The 22,451-nt window shown below is 42.4% G+C and overlaps 1 protein-coding gene across 6 annotated transcripts in view; it reads left to right on the top strand.

Moving 5' to 3' along the window:
- The window catches only part of LOC126273168 (trafficking protein particle complex subunit 8), a 269,428-nt gene that overhangs the window by 233,957 nt on the left and 13,020 nt on the right, over positions 1-22,451 (top strand). For all 6 annotated transcript variants that reach the window (XM_049976647.1, XM_049976646.1, XM_049976644.1 and 3 more), the window contains one exon: positions 3,097-3,374. In XM_049976647.1, coding sequence (XP_049832604.1) covers positions 3,097-3,374 — 278 coding nt within the window. The remainder of the gene's footprint in view (positions 1-3,096; positions 3,375-22,451) is intronic.

Here is a 22,451-nt window from a genome sequence, read left to right as displayed (position 1 = left end):
AGTGCGCTAACCAATTTGTGGTGAAAGTTTTTTCAATAGTCTCAGTGATATATCAATGATTGCTATAGTTTCTGCCCATCTAGTGAATCCAGTAGTTGCCATAAATAGGTATTTTAACCTTCTGAAGGTGGTATAGTTTCAACAAGATCGATATGTATGTGACGAAATCTCACTGGAGACACAGGGAAATACCTGATATCTGCATGAATGTGGCATTCCACCTTGCAGTGAAGGCACACATGAGCAAAGGGCTGAGCATCATTTTTATTGATAGCCTCATTAAATGGTTTGTTAATAATTTAGTCATGGCTTTTGTCTCTGAATGTGCTTCTTGGTGAACACTGGGGAATGCCACATTGTGAAACTGTGGTGAAATTTAGGGCCCTTGCTTTGTTTGTGAGACATAACACCATATTTTAGATTTGCCACCTGGCACCTCAACTTCCTTCAGTCTCAGTTGCATGGAAGGATAATTTCACTGGGGCCATGGTGAGAGTGTTGTAGTTCAAAACATCTATCAAAGTGCAAATGCGGGAAAAGTAGTCAGTGACTGTTATCTGCACCTTTAATATGGCATACATCCATGGTAAATTGTCTGATAAATTCTATGTGCCAGAACTGTTGAGAGAAACATTTATCACTGGCATTTTGAAAGGCCGGTACAATTGCCATATGGTCTGTATAGGCCATCACTGGGCAGGTTTCGATTTGAGGGCAAATGTACCTCATGCTCTCGTATGTTGCCAACAGTTCTCTATCGTAAGCACTCCATTTTCTTTGCCCTGGCTGTAATTTGTCAACTTTCTGGTGCAAGACTGCACCAGTTGCACTTTGGCTGACCTCTACAAGAATAACCAGTGATATAAATTGTACAGCTTGGATGAGCAGCACTGCCTCCGCAAGGCTCCCTTGTAGGTCATGGAAAGCCTTGGCCATTCCTGGAGTCCACTTGAATACTCATTTGCCCATGATGTTATGACTGGAAATTGCTTTCATTGAGGTGCTTGAATGGAAGTTGTTTCCCAAAGGTGACAGCGATAGAAACAAAAAGTCACCATCCCCAGAAAAATCTCAGTTGTTGGTAATTCTTTGGCTTCAGAAGGTAATGTAAAACAGCTTACTTCCCTGGTAACTGGCAGATAAAATCAGCTGAGATCATATGGCCAAGGTTGAGGAAAGCTGTTTCACTTTTAACAGTGACACCCAGTGCCGTGGCTTTATATTTCTGTCATACTTCATGAACTTGCTTGTCTTGTAACTGCGTTTTGGAGGAGAATACCAGGACATCATCCAAATATACGGAACAAAATGCCAGTTCCTGAAAAATTTTGTCAATGAAATATTGCCAAATTTGACCAGAATTTTTGAGTCTGAATGGCATGAACAAGAATTCAAAAAGACCAGAAGGTATTTTTGGTATATCAGTAGGTGCTGCCAGAATTTGATATAAGCCTTGTGGTAGTCCAGAGCAGTGAAAACATTTACACCCGTCAAAGCACATGTGACATCTTTGATATTAGGCACAGGATACCCATCCAGGACAGTACTAGCAAGCAATCGGCAGTAATCACCAAAAGGTTGCCACACTTGTCTCGTCGTGGAAAAGGTGTGGAAGAGATGCCCACCGACTGTTGGAGTGATGTGTAACTACCAACTGAAGCATGTCTTCAAAGATTTCATTACTCTCTGTTAGGTGCTCCAGTGCAATTCTGTGGACATTGTGTGAAACAAGTGGGCCCAGAGTCATACATACCATATTTTATGGACTGTAAGATTTACTTTTTTCTTAGAGAAAAAAATGGCCATATATTCTATGCTGCAGGAAACCTATCTCTAGCTGGAAACATTGGATTCAACTGGCAGCAGCAGTACACTGATGCAATTAACATAAGTTGTGGAATTCACAAGCTAGCTAAACCGTCTAGTCTTTGGTGTGTTATGCGTCATTTCAGTCTACAGTGTCAGTGAACCTGAATTCAAATTACGTTTTGTTTTCGGTATCAGTACAGCATTTTTGTTGGTTGCTAGTTTTGAAAATGGAAAAAATAAAAAGTACTCATATGATGCAGGCTATAAATTAAAAGTAATAGCATGTGCAGAACAACATGGAATCAAGGACACCATCAAAATGGATTTAGAATTAATACAAAAATGATTCAAATACATGTCGTAAACTAGTGCTACAGACTTTAAGGGGAGAGTTGGTTGGTGCTTCAGGTTTATGAAGCATCACGGTCTTAGCATGCAAACCAAACCAAAATATCCCAGAAAATAACTACAGGAATATGAAGAGAGAATATTATCTTTCCATCACTTTGTTATTCAACAACGAAAGAAAACCAGTGTGGAACTAAGCCAAATAGTGAGTATAGAGAGAACTCCTTTGAAATTTGATGTGCAGAGTAACAGAACTGTTGCCACAAAAGGTGCTAAGACTGTAACTATGAAAACAAGTGGACATGGAAAAAATGCACTACTCTGTTGTCTTTTCATGTTGTGCTGACTGTACTAAACTTAATCTAGTGATCAATTTCAATTGCAGAACAAGGCCAAAACGCTTTATTGTGAATATCAGAGCAATTGTGTAGACGTGGACGTGGTCCATCTGTAATATCAGTTGCTGTTATTCTGCACAACTTTTTTCTGTACGGTTATCCTTTTCCATTGGCAACAGAAGTGTAAAATCTGTTATAACTTTATAATAATGTAATAAGATGAATATAGGTACAAAAATTAGCTGTAGCTGCTCAGAAAATTGGGAGCTGAATGTTGAGCTTTTGAAGCAAGGGGTCCTTGAAAGAGCATTAAAAAAAGGACAGATAAGGAGATGTCAGTATTTTAAATGAACAGTTACCTGTGAAATCCACAGTTGAGAGATGGCCACTGAAATGCACAGTTGAGAGAAATTGAACATGCCACAGAATTTATGATCTGCTACTTTGTAGATGTCCAATATATCCATAGCTTCCAGTATCTGTGTACCTGTAGTTGTTGTGTTATAGGTCTTATCTATCAACATTCTGTACTTCTTTTAATTATTTATGCTCTCACAAGAGAATGTAGTGTGTGGCTAAATTATTTTGCTCTTTATTACAGACGGAGATTAGGAATGGGAAAGGAACAAAAAGGATGGCCCTAGGACAGCACCATTTAATACTGGATAAAATTGCAGTGTTGTCTGTTTCCTCAGCAGATGATGCTAAAGTACCAGTACCATCAGAGATTGAAGGTCCACTTAGGATATTTGGGCCAGATGACTCATCTTACAAGAGTGTCACTAGCGAAAAGTACCCCACTCTCGATGTTCTCCAGAGGCTAGTCATACATAACATTCGGCATTCGCCTAAGGTGTGCCACGACTTTAGTGTATCGAGGTAAGCTAAAAGTCACCAATTGTGCTTTATGTTTTGCAATTTCATTTGTTTTGTGCCGAGAGAGTAAAAAAAAGTAGAGTACATTAGTTTCAGGAAGAGAGACCTTCATTCACGTAGTAGTATACATAATTACACTATAGTGTAGTTGAGTATATTTAGTTTGTGCTTTCAAATTCTACTCTGTTGATAACTTTTGACACCTTACCTCACTCTCTGGCTTTTTTTCTATCCACGGTATGGATCTACTTTTGCTTCTGTTCATCAAATGTTTTTACATTTATGTACTTGTGAAGACAACTGCAGCTGTTAGTTTTCACATCTGATAGTAACTGGTTCTTCCGGAGTGTGTCTTCCAGTCTTAGTAGTATGCGCACTGGGCTGAGCTTTCCAAACAGATTACAACTGTGTGGTGGGCTGGGATTTGGAATTTGGAATGCTGCACCATAACTTTCTGACGCAATGCCAAGGCATAGCTCCTGATCTGCCATTACAGCATCAATTCTGACAGTTACTCTCTCATACTTTACCAAGTTTACAGATGCTCTCGTGCATACCTTGCTGGACTAGTGCTTTCGGAAGAATGATTCTTTTGTCACACACATTCTCAATTTTTTCTGCCACATTTTGACTTCAGATTCCCCATTCCCTCAAGATGTACAGTTCCTCAAAATACCTATTTTTTTCAAAAATGTTAACGTTTTGCTGCACAAATTGTGACTGTTTGGATTAAAAAATATGTTCATTTTGCATCCAGCACTGCATAATTTTGTTTGTGTATCCATTTTCAAATGATTGTCCAAAATACAAAATTTAAAATAACTATAGGTTGTTTATCCAAAATATCAAAACCAGGACTCCATATAGTGTGTAGTGACGGTTCTTGAGAAAAGAATGAACAGCATTGCACTAGTTTTTCACGTTATTAAATAACTTCTTTGCAAGAATGTGAAAACAAAACAGTACTTTACTCTAGGAACTGATTGAATGAGATTGTGCCATTTCAGACAAACTGAACTTGTAGTCAGGAGAGTGCACATTCTAATCTTCATCTGTCCATATTGCTTTTGATTTTTTGTTATACCTAAATTGCTGCAGGCTATGGCAGACTGCCTGCCCCATCCTTCTCAAACTAAGCCTGGAGGTATGTAAATGCATGCGTACAGGTGAAGAGAAACAACCTAATAATAGTTGGAGCAAGTTAGGGGTCATCAAATTGAGCAAAAATAATCATAGATCATAGGTGCATCATTATGGAGCTACAACTATAAGCAGTGACAAGCATACAAAAATGCGTGTGCTTAAACTAACTTGCCCCATTTAATGTCTGTTATGTTAGAGAATGCAGCTACTAGTTAATGCAGTTACTAATTAAATTAGTTGAAGATAATGGTTACAGCTGGAGAGTCAAAGATAGGCAACTGTCTGTGACTGTAACATTAGACAAGAATTTTCTGTGGTGGCAACCTTGACTATTAAATCAGATACACTAGAAGTTGCGTAATACCATGTAGATAATAAACTGTATTGGAGAAACAGCTCTCCAGCGCAATAGTTGACGTGTGGTTCTGGAAGGTGGGATATTATGAGGTTTTTGAAAAATACCTTTGTAGTCAAATAAACACTAAGCCAGCAATGGCAGATAAATACCAGCCACCTAAACAACTGAGAGTGGAGCAGCTTTATTTATTTATTTGATTTCATTTGGACTAGCAGATTTCATTTTTTAATTACTTGAGCAAATTTAGCTGGAATGATCATGAATAGCTTGAAGCAAGATTGTAACAGTTTCTTCGTCTTCTCCCAGAGCCTCTTCATCTTTTATGCTCTTTTCTCACATTCTTCTTCTAATGTCTTCAGTATTTTCTTCTATTGTCTTCTCCACTGGTGAATGTGTATCATTTTGTAGTGTTCTTCTCTATGTTTGACCTCTGGTGTAGTAGTTGATGTGTACTTCCATCTGAGTAGATGGGAGAGACTGGGTCTGTGTGTAATGAGAGGAGGTTGAGGTTTGTTGGAAAGGTTGTGGAGGCTGAGTCAGTTGCCTTTCTGGAGGTGGGAAACCAGGAGATTGGATAGTTTTTTTGGTGGAGGGTGGCATGCTGTTCTAATTTGTGGTTGGCCTGTAGGAGGATGCTCTGAACAGCCGGTGTGGATGTGGGACAGGAAAGATTGAGGACTTTGATTTGGGATAGGAGTTGACGGGTGTGTTCATTGGCCGAGTCGATGTATAGGAGAAGGATTAGGTGGGTGAGGGCTATGGATTGTGCAGTTTGGAACTGGTATAAGGACTGATGGAAAGAAGGATTGCAGTCAGAGATGGGAACTTTAAGTGTGAGGCCTTTGGGGGTAATGCCAAATGTCAGACAAGCCTGAGTAAATAAAATATGGGAGTGTAATTTGGCTAGGGTTCAAATGGCTCTGAGCACTATGGGACTCAACTTCTGTGGTCATTAGTCCCCTAGAACTTAGAACTACTTAAACCTAACTAACCTAAGGACATCACACACACATCCATGCCCGAGGCAGGATTCGAACCTGCGGCCGTAGCAGTCGCACGGTTCCGGACTGCACGCCTTGAACCGCGAGACCACCGCGGCCGGCTCTGGCTAGGGTGAAGGCATTGTTGTGGAGGGAATGTAAATAAAATTTGATGGGGTTGTTGTGGGGATGTTGTGAGGTTGACATGGTATTAGAAGGTGGAAAGGGTAACATGAGGTTAAAGTGAAAATAAATAGATATATATATATATATATAGGGAGAGACAAAGGTGTGAAAAAAGTCGAAAAAGTGTTGGTTTGAGATGAGCTATGTTGATCCTGTGCTGAACTTAGGTTGGTGAACAACAATGGGTGCAAAGGTTAGGTAGTTGTGTTGTCCCCAAAACACGTTAAAGGGTCGGGAAACTCAGGAAAATTTCGAAAAAAATGCGTGTAAACGTATTCAAAGGACTGATTACGTACTGACAGGTTATGAAAATGAGGCTAACAATTGTTTGACGAAGAAATAATAACGTTTAAACCTGTGGGAAGCTGCTAAAAATGATCGGTTATGTGGGAAAAACGGGAATGGAAATAAAACGAAAGTTGTTGGAAATAGCTGAGATGGTTGTTAAATGGGTGAAAGGAACTGAAGCTGTGAAATAGTATTCACGACTTTACACGAAATGTTTGTAAACTTGGAACAGTGGATTTTATAGCAGCGGTAATGTTGAAAGTGTTAAAGTTTTAGGTTATGGTTTGGAAGTAAATTATGTATTATTGAGTATAATTAGGCAGGATAAAATGTATGGTAGATTACGGAAAAAGGGAAGATGAATACAAAGTGAAACTACTTGTACAAACAACGAGAGAAAGTAAGATGATAGAAAAGATTTCGAAATGCAACAGAGACAATAACAAACGTAATTGTTGGGTTCAGATTAATGATGTAAATAAAATAGAAAGAAACTTCCACATGGGAAAAATATATTAAAAACAAAGATTCCAAGACTTACCAAGCGGGAAAGCGCCGGTAGACAGGCACAATAAAATAACACACAAACACACACACACAATTTCTAGCTTTCACAACTGACGGTTGCTTCTTCAACTGACGGTTGCTTCTTCAACTGACGGTTGCTTCTTCAACTGACGGTTGCTTCTTCAACTGACGGTTGCTTCTTCAACTGACGGTTGCTTCTTCAACTGACGGTTGCTTCTTCAACTGACGGTTGCTTCTTCAACTGACGGTTGCTTCTTCAACTGACGGTTGCTTCTTCAACTGACGGTTGCTTCTTCGACTGACGGTTGCTTCTTCGACTGACGGTTGCTTCTTCGACTGACGGTTGCTTCTTCGACTGACGGTTGCTTCTTCGACTGACGGTTGCTTCTTCAACTGACGGTTGCTTCTTCAACTGACGGTTGCTTCTTCAACTGACGGTTGCTTCTTCAACTGACGGTTGCTTCTTCAACTGACGGTTGCTTCTTCAACTGACGGTTGCTTCTTCAACTGACGGTTGCTTCTTCAACTGACGGTTGCTTCTTCAACTGACGGTTGCTTCTTCAACTGACGGTTGCTTCTTCAACTGACGGTTGCTTCTTCAACTGACGGTTGCTTCTTCAACTGACGGTTGCTTCTTCAACTGACGGTTGCTTCTTCAACTGACGGTTGCTTCTTCAACTGACGGTTGCTTCTTCAACTGACGGTTGCTTCTTCAACTGACGGTTGCTTCTTCAACTGACGGTTGCTTCTTCAACTGACGGTTGCTTCTTCAACTGACGGTTGCTTCTTCAACTGACGGTTGCTTCTTCAACTGACGGTTGCTTCTTCAACTGACGGTTGCTTCTTCAACTGACGGTTGCTTCTTCAACTGACGGTTGCTTCTTCAACTGACGGTTGCTTCTTCAACTGACGGTTGCTTCTTCAACTGACGGTTGCTTCTTCAACTGACGGTTGCTTCTTCAACTGACGGTTGCTTCTTCAACTGACGGTTGCTTCTTCAACTGACGGTTGCTTCTTCAACTGACGGTTGCTTCTTCAACTGACGGTTGCTTCTTCAACTGACGGTTGCTTCTTCAACTGACGGTTGCTTCTTCAACTGACGGTTGCTTCTTCAACTGACGGTTGCTTCTTCAACTGACGGTTGCTTCTTCAACTGACGGTTGCTTCTTCAACTGACGGTTGCTTCTTCAACTGACGGTTGCTTCTTCAACTGACGGTTGCTTCTTCAACTGACGGTTGCTTCTTCAACTGACGGTTGCTTCTTCAACTGACGGTTGCTTCTTCAACTGACGGTTGCTTCTTCAACTGACGGTTGCTTCTTCAACTGACGGTTGCTTCTTCAACTGACGGTTGCTTCTTCAACTGACGGTTGCTTCTTCAGGAAAGAGGGAAGGAGAGGGAAAGACGAAAGGATGTGGGTTTTAAGGGAGAGGGTAAGGAGTCATTCCAATCCTGGGAGCGGAAAGACTTACCTTAGGGGGGAAAAAGAATACAAGCGCACATACACACACACATATCCATCCATACATATACAGACACAAGCAGACATATTTAAAGGCAAAGAGTTTGGGCAGAGATGTCAGTCGAGGCGGAAGTGCAGAGGCAAAGATGATGATGAATGACAGGTGAGGTATGAGTGGCGGCAACTTGAAATTAGCGGAGATTGAGGCCTGGTGGATAACGAGAAGAGAGGATATGTTGAAGGGCAAGTTCCCATCCCCGGAGTTCGAATAGGTTGGTGGTGGCGGGAAGTATCCAGATAACCCGGACGGTGTAACACTGTGCCAAGATGTGCTAACCTTCCGACTGCACCTGGCTGCCATACCCCATCGCCACCATGTCCCTGTATTCATGCTCCCACAAGTGGCACTTTCTGTCCCCCCACCCCTACCCTTGTTGTGCCCACCTGTGACTCAACATCCCCACTATATGGTGAGTTACAATGTATTCTTATCACCTACTCCAGCTCCACTACTGGTAAAACATACACAATTCATGGCAGGGCCACATGTGAAACAACACATGTCATTTATCAGCTGACATTACTGCACTGCACAGCCTTTTACATCGGTGTGACGACAGCTAATGGCTGAGCGCATGAACGGACACAGACGAACTGTCCGCCTAGGAGATGTCCAATACCCAGTAGCAGAGCATGCTCTCCAGAATAATTCTAGGGACCTAGGAACCTGCTACACCGTTCGTATCATTTGGCTTCTCTCACACCCAACACCAGTCCCTCGGAACTGCGGAGATGGGAACTTGCACTCCAACACATACTTTCATCCCGCCATCCCCCTGGACTGAACCTATGTTAACCAACCTCTCTCCTATTTACTCTTCTCCTTTTTCCCCTCTCCTCTTTAGCCATTCACGCATTTTTTCTTCCTTCATATTTGTGTTTATCTTTATACTATATACCTCTTTACTTCTGTATGCATCCTCTTTGGTTTGAAGCTGGCACAGTACTTACAGTAGAATATCTTCGGCTTCCCTCTGACAACCATGCCTCCATCCTTACTACCCTCCCTATTTACCTTCCCCTGTTGCTTAATAGTTGGGTTTTGAGTAACTGAATCCACTTTCCCTTCTTCCCTTTTTTCCCATCTCTCCTCCCTGGTGAAGGAACAAAGTTCTGAAAGCTAGGAATGTAAATTTTCTGTTTTGTTTTGCGTATCTATTGGCTGTACTGAGCTGAGGTAAGTACTGGCCAGCCTCTCTGTCTCTTTGTTAGTATTTGTTTCACATCTATAAATGAGATGTTTCACATCTATAAATGAGATTTTCCATTAACCATTAAGAAAAAGACAAGGGCAAACATATATACCAATATTGGTGAAATCCAAATTGAGCCATGTAACAGTCAGACAAAGACTAGAAATTCAAACTCCTGCGATTGTTAGTGGCAGTAGGCAGAAAACTTGCTTTGTTGGTGTTGTGAATCTTGGTGATTTTGACTGAAGCAAGCTCACACTGCAGTGTTGTTCTTTGGCACACCAGTGTAGAAGTGTGCACAGAAATAAGGCACAAGGTTCATGTGGCGATTTGAAGTTCTAGATCAGCATATTTTACAGTTTTCACTGGTTCTGCATAATCTTTCACTGATTGTATCAGTACTGATTTATATTGTGATGCAACATGAAATTCTGGTCATTTGCACATGTCATAACAAACTCTAAGTATTCTTGTCAATTGAAAGCTTAAGCTTAAGCTTAAATGTGCCCTTTTAAATTGTTTGAGAACAGTAGGCCTATCCTCAAAAAACTGTTCTCAAGTTTCATTGTATAATTATGTGAGAAACATGTTATTCTTTTAGAATTTTCAGGTACTTAAAAAACTATATTTTTGTAAGTTACCGGTACGAGTGTTTTGGATATGTAACTTGCTTTGCACTCAATCAACATTTGTGGTTCACAGTTACTGCCAAAGAATACATCGCCCCTGAATTCCATCATAAATCATTGCAAATAAATGAGCATTTTTTAATATTTTTTGACGGTACCACAATCTACAAGTAATTTTGTAGTATCTCAGCATTTGTGATTTAGTAACTGTAACAGATATTCTACCTAACATATTGTGTTACATCTAGTTTTCCCTTAAAGAGTAGCAGTGCACACATAACCTACAGTTATCATAAATTTACTCTGTTTTCACCATACATTTGAACTGCCAACAACTAATAGACCCCTACCCTTTTGCATGTGCCTCCTCTTGGCACTAGATAAAACATGTTCCACCAAAACATGTGAAGTGAGTCCCACTGGGTCAGTTTGAGTGAAAGACAGCATCTAAAACTTGTTGCTTACGGGAAACCCTAATTAACCTCAAAACATGTTAGGAAATCAGCAATTTTTACTACAGTTTGTGTTGCCTTTATAGAAATCTCATTTTGTATATTTGCATAAGGTATTAGCAGTTTTTTAGCTCAACAGATTAAAAGATAATCAGCACACTTAAAGTTGTTTGTTCATTGCCCTGTAAAACACTGCATCAGCCAAAATGCAGCCTCACTGTGAATGCTCCTCTCTAACATGGTTGATATTCATAAGCAGTTCGAAATCGCCCTGACTACTGTCAGTTCGAAATCGCCCTGACTACTGTCAAATGATTGGCAGCTGCTGCGAATCAGCGTGTTGGATGAGCTCCTGAGAGTCATGTACCTGTGACACCAGTATGAGGCACCTTAAGTATTATACTCTCCTGTGAATCCTGTCTCGTCTGCAGAATGTACAAGATCTGTCATTATTTGCCCACTTCATTGTGAGTGGTGTGGCAATGGTAGATATAGGAATCCTGTACAAGGTGGATGGGGTCAGGGAGGACTCAGGATGTTTTACTGACCCCCTAACCAACTAGTCTGAGGTGCTGTCTTTCAATGAAACTGACCCAGTGGGACTCACTTCACCTGTTTTGGGTGGAACACATTTTATCCGGTGTGAAGAGGTGGCAAATGCAAAAGCGCACAAGTCTATTAATCACTGGCAGTTCAAAAGTATGGTGAATAATGGTACCCCTAAGGGAAATGGCAGCAAGGGACAAACAAGGACACCAGATGCACTCAGTGTGTCTGCCTGGAGACCTCATCCATGTTTAAGAGACTATTCCAGCAGCCACTGAGGGAACAGGCTGCAATCAGCTGCAGATTGTGGCATGCATTGGAAAATGATGCCTGTCTTCTGGGCTCTAAGTGCATACTTGGATCGCTCCTGCCTCTGGCAAAGAAGGTTGAGAAGACCAGCCTTGTGCATGGCATTACAGCAAAGCTCACACTTTGCAGTATTGTCCTAAGAACTAATCCTGGCCTCATGGTTCTGAATCAAATATAAGGACTGAAGGAATGTTTGTGTGATAAGCTATGCTGTGACTTCCTGGGCTTGTGCCATAGGGTTTCATTACACATCAAAGATTAAAGATTACTACTCAGGTAGCTGAGTGTGGTGTGCACACGAGTGTGGTTTTTTTTTTTATTTTTATTTTAGGTGACTCTCCAGCCAATGCAGATAATGATAGCTGGAGGAAACCCAGATGTATCACTGTAAGATTGAAATAAATGCCTTCCACAGCTTCCACAAAATTCTAATGGTAACTCTCAAAGCATTTGCAACAAAGTGCCAGAGTCTGAAGCACTCATGAAAATCAGTGAAGCTCACATAATACTAGCTGGTTGAAACCTGAAATTTATAGCAAGGAGAGTTTTGGGGAAAATTTAAGTGTGTATCGAAAGGACAGGCAAACGGGAAGTGCAGTTGAGGTATTTGTTACAGTAGAAAAAAAATTCAAATCCTCTGAGATAGAAATTAAAGCTGCATGTGAGATTGTTTGAGCAAGACTCAGAATCACACATGACAGTGACTAATGAAGATTGGGGGGGGGGGGGGGGGGGGGGGGCATAGTATACACTGCAGGTAGAGTTCCCACCTGCACAGTTCGGAAAAACTGATGTTGGTAGGAAGGATCCAGATGGCACAGGCTGTGAAGCAGTCATTGGAGTGAAGAATGTTGAGTTGGGCAGTCTGCTCAGCACCTGGGTGATCCAGATGCTACTTGGCCGCAGTTTGCCAGTGGCTATTCGTGCATACAGACAGCTTGTTGATTGTCATGCCCACACACAATGCAGCACAGTGATGGTAGGTTAGCTTGTAGATTGCATGACTGGTTTCACAGGTAGCCCTGCCTTTGATGGGATAGGGGTTACCAGTGACTGGAATGGAGTAGGAGGAGGAGGAGGAGGAGGAGGAGGAGGTGGTGGTGGTGGTGGTGGTGGTGGTAGGTATTACAGGACAGGTCTATTACAGGGATATGAACCATATGGCAAGGGCTTTGGAGCAGGGATGCATGAGGATACTGTGTAGGTTCCAGTGGGCAGCGGAATACCTCTTGGGGAGAGGTGGAAATGAGAGTGGGTAGGATTTTTCTCATTTCATGTGATGGCAAGAGGTAGAATAGGACACAGTTGATGGGTGGTAATGAGTCACAAAGGGAATCTTGCTTTGTGGCCAGAAGGTGGGACTTTGGGAGGTGGTGGCTGACTAGAGGGACTAGACAGTGGAAATCTATTTCTGTACCAAGTTGGAAGGGTAATTTTGGCCCATGAAGTCCTCAGTGTCACCTTTGGTAAATTTTGAGATTTCACATTGATCACTTTTCCTGTACTCTCGCACAGTTTTGCATGTTATTTTCAGTACCTTCCTGTGCCACAAGAACTTCTACCTTGTACTACCAACTTCCTCCCCACCCTTCAACCTTTCTCCTCTCTTATTCCAATTTGCACTTACTAACCTCACCTTATCTAATCACATCTTCTGCCTCCATTCTTCATACATATCCACCCACCTACCTGCAACCTACATTATAGTCTATTTATTTTTATCTTTAGTCTCAAAGTATTTTCACAACAATTTCATTTGGTTTTTATCTCTCACTATCAGTTTACTCCCTCAGGATTCTCTTGTTTCCCCTTACTTCATCCATTCTGTCATTTTTGTGATTTTCCCCATGTATTTTTTCATATTTTTGTGACTCTTTTTCATGCATTATTTATGTATTTTTATGCATTTTGATCCTTGAGAATGGATCCTTGCTCCTTCCATCTGCACCAATACAGAGAAATTTCCTTAATGTATGCCAGAACCCAGTCTCACATACTGTTCCTTTGTTGTTGCCTGTCTCTTGAAATTCCCCCAACAGGGGCTGTACTATCATATTTCTGGCCTCCTGCTGCATCCCCTCCTTTCACATTGACCTCCATCTTCTCAGATTCCACCAGTACTTAGTGCTCACCAATCTAGTCTTGCAAAACCATGTAAATCAGGCCCAAACCTTCTTGATATATTTCCTCTCCATCCGTAAAATTCTCCTACTGTGCAGTCCCAAATTTCTATATCTCACTTTCACATGGAAACTCTTGTCCTCCAGGAGCTAGAGCAGCATGCTCAACACCACTCCGGACACTCCAACCTGTTCACCTCCTGCTCCCACCTTGGACTACCACTATCCACCACCTCTACAACAGCCTCCGAACCTCCCCCACATCCCCTCATAGCTGATAAACACTGCCTCACAGACCTACTACATTTATCACGCCCTCAAAAACTCCCTCCCACCATCACTTAGAATCCAGAACCTAAACAGGTCGAAGATACGGTCATAAAACTGTCCTCCAAAAGTGTTAGTTCCACAGAAGTATTAGTCTTTTCCAAAGGCCTTACATTCTATCCTGCTCCCAAATTCAATCATGCTGGACTTGTTAAAGACCTTCTCTCCTCCTGCCAGTCCCTACAGAGGAAACACTTTTTCGTTGCCAAACCTACCAATCATTCTTAAGCTAAAACCAATGTTAAATCATACCTGATTCGATGTACTCCTCCATCCAACTGTGAGCCACCCTTATTGCCCTCAAATCACCCAGTTACCCTCGAACCATTCCTTGCCATCATTCCTTAAATCTCTCAACTTGCACAATAACCTTACATCTGCAGAACAAACCACACTCATCCTCAACTTGTAAGCCTATCTGCTGACAAAGGCTCCACCACTATGCTTTTGAACCACAGGGGTTACCTGCAGAAGGACTCCACCAGCTGTTAGATTCGTCCACCTACAAACCCTGCCACAGTGATTCAGTTCTAGAAACCCAAGAGAATCTCCAGTGTCTCCTCAGAGCCTTTCCCCTGAGTCTATATCTTTCCTCACCCATACCACTCCTAGCATACATACCTTCTACATGATTCTTAAAGTACATAAGCCCAACCACTCAGGATGCTCTATTGTTGGTGACTGCCCCCCTCCCCCTCCCCCTTTCCCATCCACTGGAAGAATCTCTGCTCTTGGAGACCAAAACCCACAGCCTGTTACCTGAACCTACTCTCATACATAAAAGACACCAACCATTTCCTCCAACAGCTCTCCACAGTTTTTTCTCTCCACCATACGGTGGAAATGGAAGAGGATGTAGATGAAGACATAGATGAAGATGTAGATGAAGACGAAATGGGAGATAGGATACTGCGTGAAGAGTTTGACAGAGCACTGAAAGACCTGAGTCGAAACAAGGCCCCCGGAGTAGACAACATACCATTAGAACTACTGACGGCCTTGGGAGAGCCAGTCATGACAAAACTCTACCATCTGGTGAGCAAGATGTATGAGACAGGCGAAATACCCTCAGACTTCAACAAGAATATAATAATTCCAATCCCAAAGAAAGCAGGCGCTGACAGATGTGAAAATTATCAAACTATCAGTTTAATAAGTCACAGCTGCAAAATACTAACGCAAATTCTTTACAGACGAATGGAAAAACTGGTGGATGCGGACCTCGTGGAGGATCAGTTTGGATTCCGTAAAAATGTTGGAACACGTGAGGCAATACTGACCTTACGACTTATCTTAGAAGAAAGATTAAGAAAAGGCAAACCTATGTTTCTAGCATTTGTAGACTTAGAGAAAGCTTTTGACATTGTTGACTGGAATACTCTCTTTCAAATTCTAAAGGTGGCAGGGGTAAAATAGAGGGAGCGAAAGGCTATTTACAATTTATACAGAAACCAGATGGCAGTCATAAGAGTCGAGGGGCATGAAAGGGAAGCAGTGGTTGGGAAAGGAGTGAGACAGGGTTGTAGCCTCTCCCCGATGTTATTCAATCTGTATATTGAGCAAGCAGTAGAGGAAACAAAAGAAAAATTTGGAGTAGGTATTAAAATTCATGGAGAAGAAGTAAAAACTTTGAGGTTCGCCGATGGCATTGTAATTCTGTCAGAGACGGCAAAGGACTTGGAAGAGCAGTTGAACGGAATGAACAGTGTCTTGAAAGGAGGATATGAGATGAACATCAACAAAAGCAAAACGAGGATAATGGAATGTAGTCAAATTAAATCGGGTGATGCTGAGGGAATTAGATTAGGAAATGAGACACTTAAAGTAGTAAAGGAGTTTTGCTATTTAGGAAGTAAAATAACTGATGATGGTCGAAGTAGAGAGGATATTAAATGTAGACTGGCAACGGCAAGGAAAGTGTTTCTGAAGAAGAGAAATTTGTTAACATCAAATATAGATTTATGTATCAGGAAGCAGTTTCTGAAAGTATTTGTTTGGAGTGTAGCCATGTATGGAAGTGAAACATGGACGATAACTAGTTTGGACAAGAAGAGAATAGAAGCTTTCGAAATGTGGTGCTACAGAAGAATGCTGAAGATAAGGTGGATAGATCACGTAACTAATTAGGACATATTGAATAGTATTGGGGAGAAGAGAAGTTTGTGGCACAACTTGACTAGAAGAAGGGATCGGTTGGTAGGACATGTTTTGAGGCATCAAGGGATCACAAATTTAGCATTGGAGGGCAGTGTGGAGGGTAAAAATCGTAGAGGGAGACCAAGAGATGAATATACTAAGCAGATTCAGAAGAATGTAGGTTGCAGTAGGTACTGGGAGATGAAGAAGCTTGCACAGGATAGAGTAGCATGGAGGGCTGCATCAAATGAGTCTCAGGACTGAAGACAACAACAACAACAACCACCATACGGTGCCTCGGAAGTCACTGTTGATGCCGCCACCCCCCCCCCCCCCCCCCTTTACACGAACATCCCTAATGCCCATGGGCCTTTCTGCTTTTGAACACTACCCGTACCACTGCCTGACGTATTACAAACCTACAACCTTATTTTTGCTCACTATGACCAACTATACCCTCACCTACAATTACTTCTCCTTTGAAGGCATCACCTTGGTATGGCCAATTAATGGTCCATATAGAGGAATTCTTTCTAGCCATTCAGATTCATTGATGACATCTTCGTGATCTGGCTCAGGGGTGAGGACACCCTATCCATATTCCTCCAGAACCTCAACCCCCCCCCCCCCCCCCCAATTCACTGCACCTGGCCATCCTCATCCCAGCAAGCCACTTTCCTCATTGTCGACCTCTATCTCAAATATGGCTACATCAGTACCTCCGTCCATATGAAACCTACCAATTGCTAGCAATACCTCGACTTCAATAGCTGCCACCCATTTCATCAAGAAGTCCCTTCCATACAGCCTAGCCACTCGTGGCCATTCCGTCTGTCAGTGCTGAACAGTCCCTCTTGAAATATACTGAGGATCTCACCGAGGCCATCATTTATGTGATTACCCTGCAACCTGGTACAGGAACAGGTCTCCAATGTCTTATCTCTCCAAAGTCTCACTGCCTGATTCCCCTCATGATTCAATATTACTCAGGACTGGAGCAACTGACTCACATTCTCTCCCAGAGTTCAGATTACCTTTTATCATGCCCTGAAATGAGGAATTTTCTGTCCACTATACTTCCAACCACTCCCGCAGTGATATTCCACCACACATTGAACCTATGCTACTACGCTATATCCTTGTCTATCCCTACTCCAACCCTGCCCCCAACCCCTTGCCTCGTGGCTCATATCCCTGTATTAGACCTAGGTGCAAGATCTGTCCCATACGTCGTCCTGCCACCACCTACTCCAGCCACTCACAAGCATCACCTATCTCATCAAAGATGGAGATACCTGTGAAAGCAGTCATGTAATCTACAACCGAAGCTGCAACCACTGTGCTGTATTCCACTTGGGAATGCCAATCAACAAGGTGTCTGCCCACATGAATGGTTACTGACAAACTGTAGCCAAGAAACAACTAGACCAGTTGCTGAGCACACTGCCCCACACAACGTTCTTTGCATCAATGGCAGATTCACAACCTGTGCTGTCTGGATCCTTCCTATCAACACCAGCTTTCCTGAAATGTGCAGATGGTAACTCTGCCTACAAATTAAACTGCATTCCCATAATTCACCGGGCCTCAACCTTCGTTTGTCACTGTCCTCACCTGTGTGTCCCCATCCTTGTTCCCACTCCAGCATTATACAGCCTTCTGTTCCACCAGTGCCCCCACAGTTCCTTTACTTCTTTTCCACTCCCACCCCCACCTTCACTCTAACCACCGGAATGCACCTAACTTCCCTACCTGTTCCCCACCCCTATGCTGCTTTACATCTCCATCCCCAGCCCAGCCTCATTCTTATCCCAATCACACGGATTACTTCTCCCATCATGCGCAGTTGCTCGCAGTCGGGCCTTGGTGGCCAGAGACAGTGGTCATGTGTGAGTAAACTTTTAGATTTAGACACACCATAGACCAAATGCAAAAGAACTATTAGAAATATAATGAAAGTCCTATTTTCTAAGATCTAATTGGCTGTTTTCTTCAGTTCCCTAAAAGTAGGCTTAGTGGAGGTACACAGAGAGGCTGGCCTTATTATCTTTAAAAGCGTTTCTCGCACAAAAATTGTACTAAATGCTGAACCCCCAAAATCGGATTCCATAAGAGAGAACTGAGTCTGCTAAAGCAAAATAAACTGTTTTTAGGTTTGAGGTATCATAAGACTGACTAAAAATCTGAGAAATGTAGCACAGACTGCTCAGTTTCTTTAGCAGCTTTCCTCTGTGAATATTCCATTGTAAGTTATCGTCCATCCACACCCCAAGAAATGTAATCTCATTGACGTGTTCCGTTGCTTCATAGTTGATCAGAATGGGCTCCATGTAGGTAGGATGGTCTTTGGTGGCAGTGAAAAGCAAATGAACACTTTTTGTGTAATGATAGCTTGTTTATGTGTACGTAGAAAATTATACTGTTGATAGAATCTATTATTACATCCTGTAAAATCTGCCGAGATGAATTTTGGAAAAGGAAATCCACGTTGTCTGCAAAAAATATGGGTAAGGCCTTAGGCAGATTCCGATACAGGTCATTTATGAATAAGAGGAAAAGGGTCCTAGAACTGAACCTTTGAGGGATACCATAACTGATTATATGAGTAGTTTCATTGGACAGAACTGTAATAAGATCTTTGTTTGAGAATTCAACCATCTGCCTCATTGGCATTCTTTAGTATTTTTCTTTCTGTGAATTCCAGTGTTTTCCTCATCACCTTTTTGTTTAATCATTGTGCTACGTAAAGCACTTGTAGGCAAATTACTGTAGAATAGTGTCGAAGTTCACCATTGGGGGATACTGATGTCTTATCTTACGTTACTTATTACCTTCAAAAGGTTGTTACAAAAATAGGCAAAACACGCACACCAGTGATCCTGGCCGCTAAGGCCAGACTGAGCAACAGCGCACAATAGCAGAAGCAATCTGTGTGGTGGAGATAAGGCATAGTCTGGGGCAGGGATGGGAAGGGATAGCTGGGTAGGAGTGGGGGAAAGTAAAGTGCTGCTTACGGGAATATGCAGGGATGCAGCGAGGACAGAGTAGGGCAAATGGAAACAGAGAGTAAAAAGACTGTTGGTGCGTTGGTGGAATAAAGGTTGTGTACTGCTGCAGTTGGATTGGGGAAGGCGACAGGTGCATGATAGACAGTGACTTAGTAAGGGCAAGGCCAGGGGAGTTACAGGAACATAGGATATGTCACAGGCAGAGTTCCCATCTCTGCAATTCAGAAAAGCTGGTGCTGGTAGGATGGGTCCAAAAGACACAGGCTGTGAAGCAGTCATTGAAATGAAGAATGTTGTTGAGCAGTGTACTCAGCAACTGGGTTGTCCAGCTGTTTCTTGGTCTCAGTTTGCTGCTAGCCTTTCATACGGACAGACAACTTGTTGGTTTTCATGCCCATGTAGAATACAGCACAGTGGTTGCAACTTATCATGTAGGTCACATGACTGCTCTCATGGATAGTAGCCACTACCTACTCCAGTGAGATCACAAGCATTGCCTGTCCCATCATAGGCAGGGCTACTTGTGAAACCAGTCATATGATCTACAGGCTAAGCTGAAACCTTTGTGCTGTGTTCTATTTGGGAGTGACAACCAAGAAACTGTCTGTACATATGAATGGGCACCAACAAACTGTAGCCAAGAAACAGTTAGACCAACTAGTTGCAGAACATCTGCCCAATACGACATTCTTCTCTTCAATGACTGCTTCACAAGCTGCACCATCTAGATCCTTCCTACAACAACCAGCTTTTCTGAACTGTCCTGGTGGGAAGCCTGCCTGCAATATATACTACATTCCCGTAGTCACACTGTCCTCGGCCTTCATTAGTCACTGTTCTTCAGCAAACTGTCCCTTTCCTTGTTCCCACTCCAGCAACACACGACCTTTTATTTCAGCACTACACACAGTCGTTATACTTTCCTCCCTTCCCACTCCTGCTTTCACCTTCCATCTAATCTCGTGATTGTACTTAGCTGCTCTACCCTTTCTCCACTATGACTTTTTATGCACCCACAACCAGCACTTCAGTATCCACACCACCCCTATCGTGCTATCCCTTCCCCTCCGTGCCACAGTCTCCTCCTGTGGAAGCCAAGTTACAGAGTTTCAGAAACAGTTATTAAGTGAGAAATCTAGCAATATACTACAGATTCATATGCATTGCTCCAGTAGGGACAGCAAATAAAGGCATTCTTCCTGTGACGAATACACAAACAGAATGAGAAGAAAATCTAATACAGAGTACAGTGGGAAGTACTCTTTTCCAAGAACTTCACAGTGACTTGCAGAGTATGAATGTTGGTGTCAATATTGATGGTCAGTTATTTTCTGCAGGAGTGGATGTTTGAAATCTTAGGTTGTGAGTACACTCTGTATTGTCTTTCTGACTCTTTCATTGGGCAATTGTGTCTAGTTTATGAATCATTATTGTAGCTTCTTGACTTTGGAGATGATGTCACATCTGACCTTAAATAATATGTCTATAAGGACATACATATCTCTAAGCACCAAATAGTAGTAATGTGGGATAAACAAACAAACACACACACACACACACACACACAGAGAGAGAGAGAGAGAGAGAGAGAGAGAGAGAGAGAGAGAGAGAGAGAGAGAGATTCTTCACTGGCTGATATTCATAGCAGACTTGTCTGTGGTGGGTTGTAGGGAACTAGAGGGTACGTTGTGTGAGGAGCGGGAGGAGGATTAGCTGATCAGCCTGAGTCAGTTCAACATTATATTTAACTGAGTGATTTAGTTAATCTAGAACCATTTGGCAGTGCTCATTCAACTGGGAAATTAGTTTTCTCATGTTCATGTCCACATAGAAATTTGATCAGTTATTGCAGTAAAATGATGCACAATGTGACTGATTTAAAATTTAGCTCTGCACTTGACAGAGTAAGGAATCCCAGTGACATGGCTGGAATAAGCAATGGTTGGTAGATGTTTGAGAAAGGTCGAGTCTTTCACAGGTATATGAGCCAAGGGTGCAGGGTCGATTGAGGAGTGGCATACAGATGAATAAGGATATTGCATACGTTGGGTGGGCATTAGAATACCACTTTAGGAGGGAACAGAGGCATATTCCTTATTTTATGATGTGACAAATTCTTGGTGGAGAATGTGGTTAATTTGCCAGTCATTGGTGATACTAGTTATGAAAGGGGAGAGGACTTTCCTTATTGCTTGTTGACAGATGTACAAGGAGTGCTGTGTGTATGGTATGGGGGTGGATCACTGGGATCTATTTTTGAACCACACAGTAAGGTTAGTTTTGGTGTACAGAAAGCTCACCTGAAGATGTAGCTTTTAGTGCCCTCCAATAATAAAGGACTAATTACAGCTGAAACGGTTGTTAATACCCAATATGACTACTCATAGCTGTGGTTCCCCCATCTTCAAGGTTGTCTAACACTTTATTGTTTTGGGAGACTAGGAAGGTCTGCTCTAGATGGCCCACAAACAGGAAGGTGCCATGTGGGTGCCTGTGGCTGTGCTGCAGATTTGTTTGTGTACCTTTTCTTCAAAGGAGAAGTATAGTGGGTTAGGAAAAAGTTAGTAAGGTTTATGAGGAATGAGGAAGTGGGCTAGGAGACTGAAGGATGTTGGAAAAGGTAGTACTAAACCCCTATGTAAGAGGTATATCGGTGTATAGGGTGGTGGTGTCAAGAGTGATGAGTAGGGAGCCAGGAGATAAAGGGGTGGGAATGGTGGCGGTTGGTATCTTTGACATGGGAAGCTAGATTACATGCAATTGGTTGGGGTGTTGGGCATTGCGGACTGAAATTGTTTCAGTGGGCACACAATAACTAACCACAATGAGCCCGCCAGGATTTTTGGGTCTCTAGTTTTGGGGAGCATGTAGGTGGGTGCACACAGTGTTACTGGGGTGAAAATGGAAGAAGGGCCTGAGGCTTTAAGCAGGTATTAGAGGTTGTGTTGGATGTCTGGGGTGGGATCACACTGGCGGAGCTTGTAGGTGGAAGAGAAAGATAATTAGCAGAGGCCTTTCTGCCAGATAATCATTGTGATTCAGATCAAAAGTAGTGGTATCTGTGCCTGCAGGTAGGATGATTAGATCAGGATTTGTTTTGAGGTTACATATGGCTATTCATTCTTCTGCTGAATGGTTGCTGTTCTGAGGAAAGGAACTAGGGAAGGATGGTGAGGCCAAGTTTGAGGTAATGAATTTTTGGAAGATGACCAGTGGGTGGTTAGGGGGAAGGGGGAGGAGGAGTATGGTTGGGATGGTGTATGAATTGGGAAAGGTGGGGTTCAGTGTTGGAATTAGATTGGCTTTGGCTGGAGGTATTTGCAGCAAAGAAGGGTTTTCATTGCAGAGGTTGAGG

The sequence above is a fragment of the Schistocerca gregaria genome, chromosome 5 (genome assembly GCF_023897955.1).
Source record: "Schistocerca gregaria isolate iqSchGreg1 chromosome 5, iqSchGreg1.2, whole genome shotgun sequence".
NCBI lineage: Eukaryota > Metazoa > Arthropoda > Insecta > Orthoptera > Acrididae > Schistocerca > Schistocerca gregaria.
The sequence above is the reverse complement of the archived record's forward strand: the minus strand, read 5'-3'. Positions and strand labels throughout refer to the sequence as shown.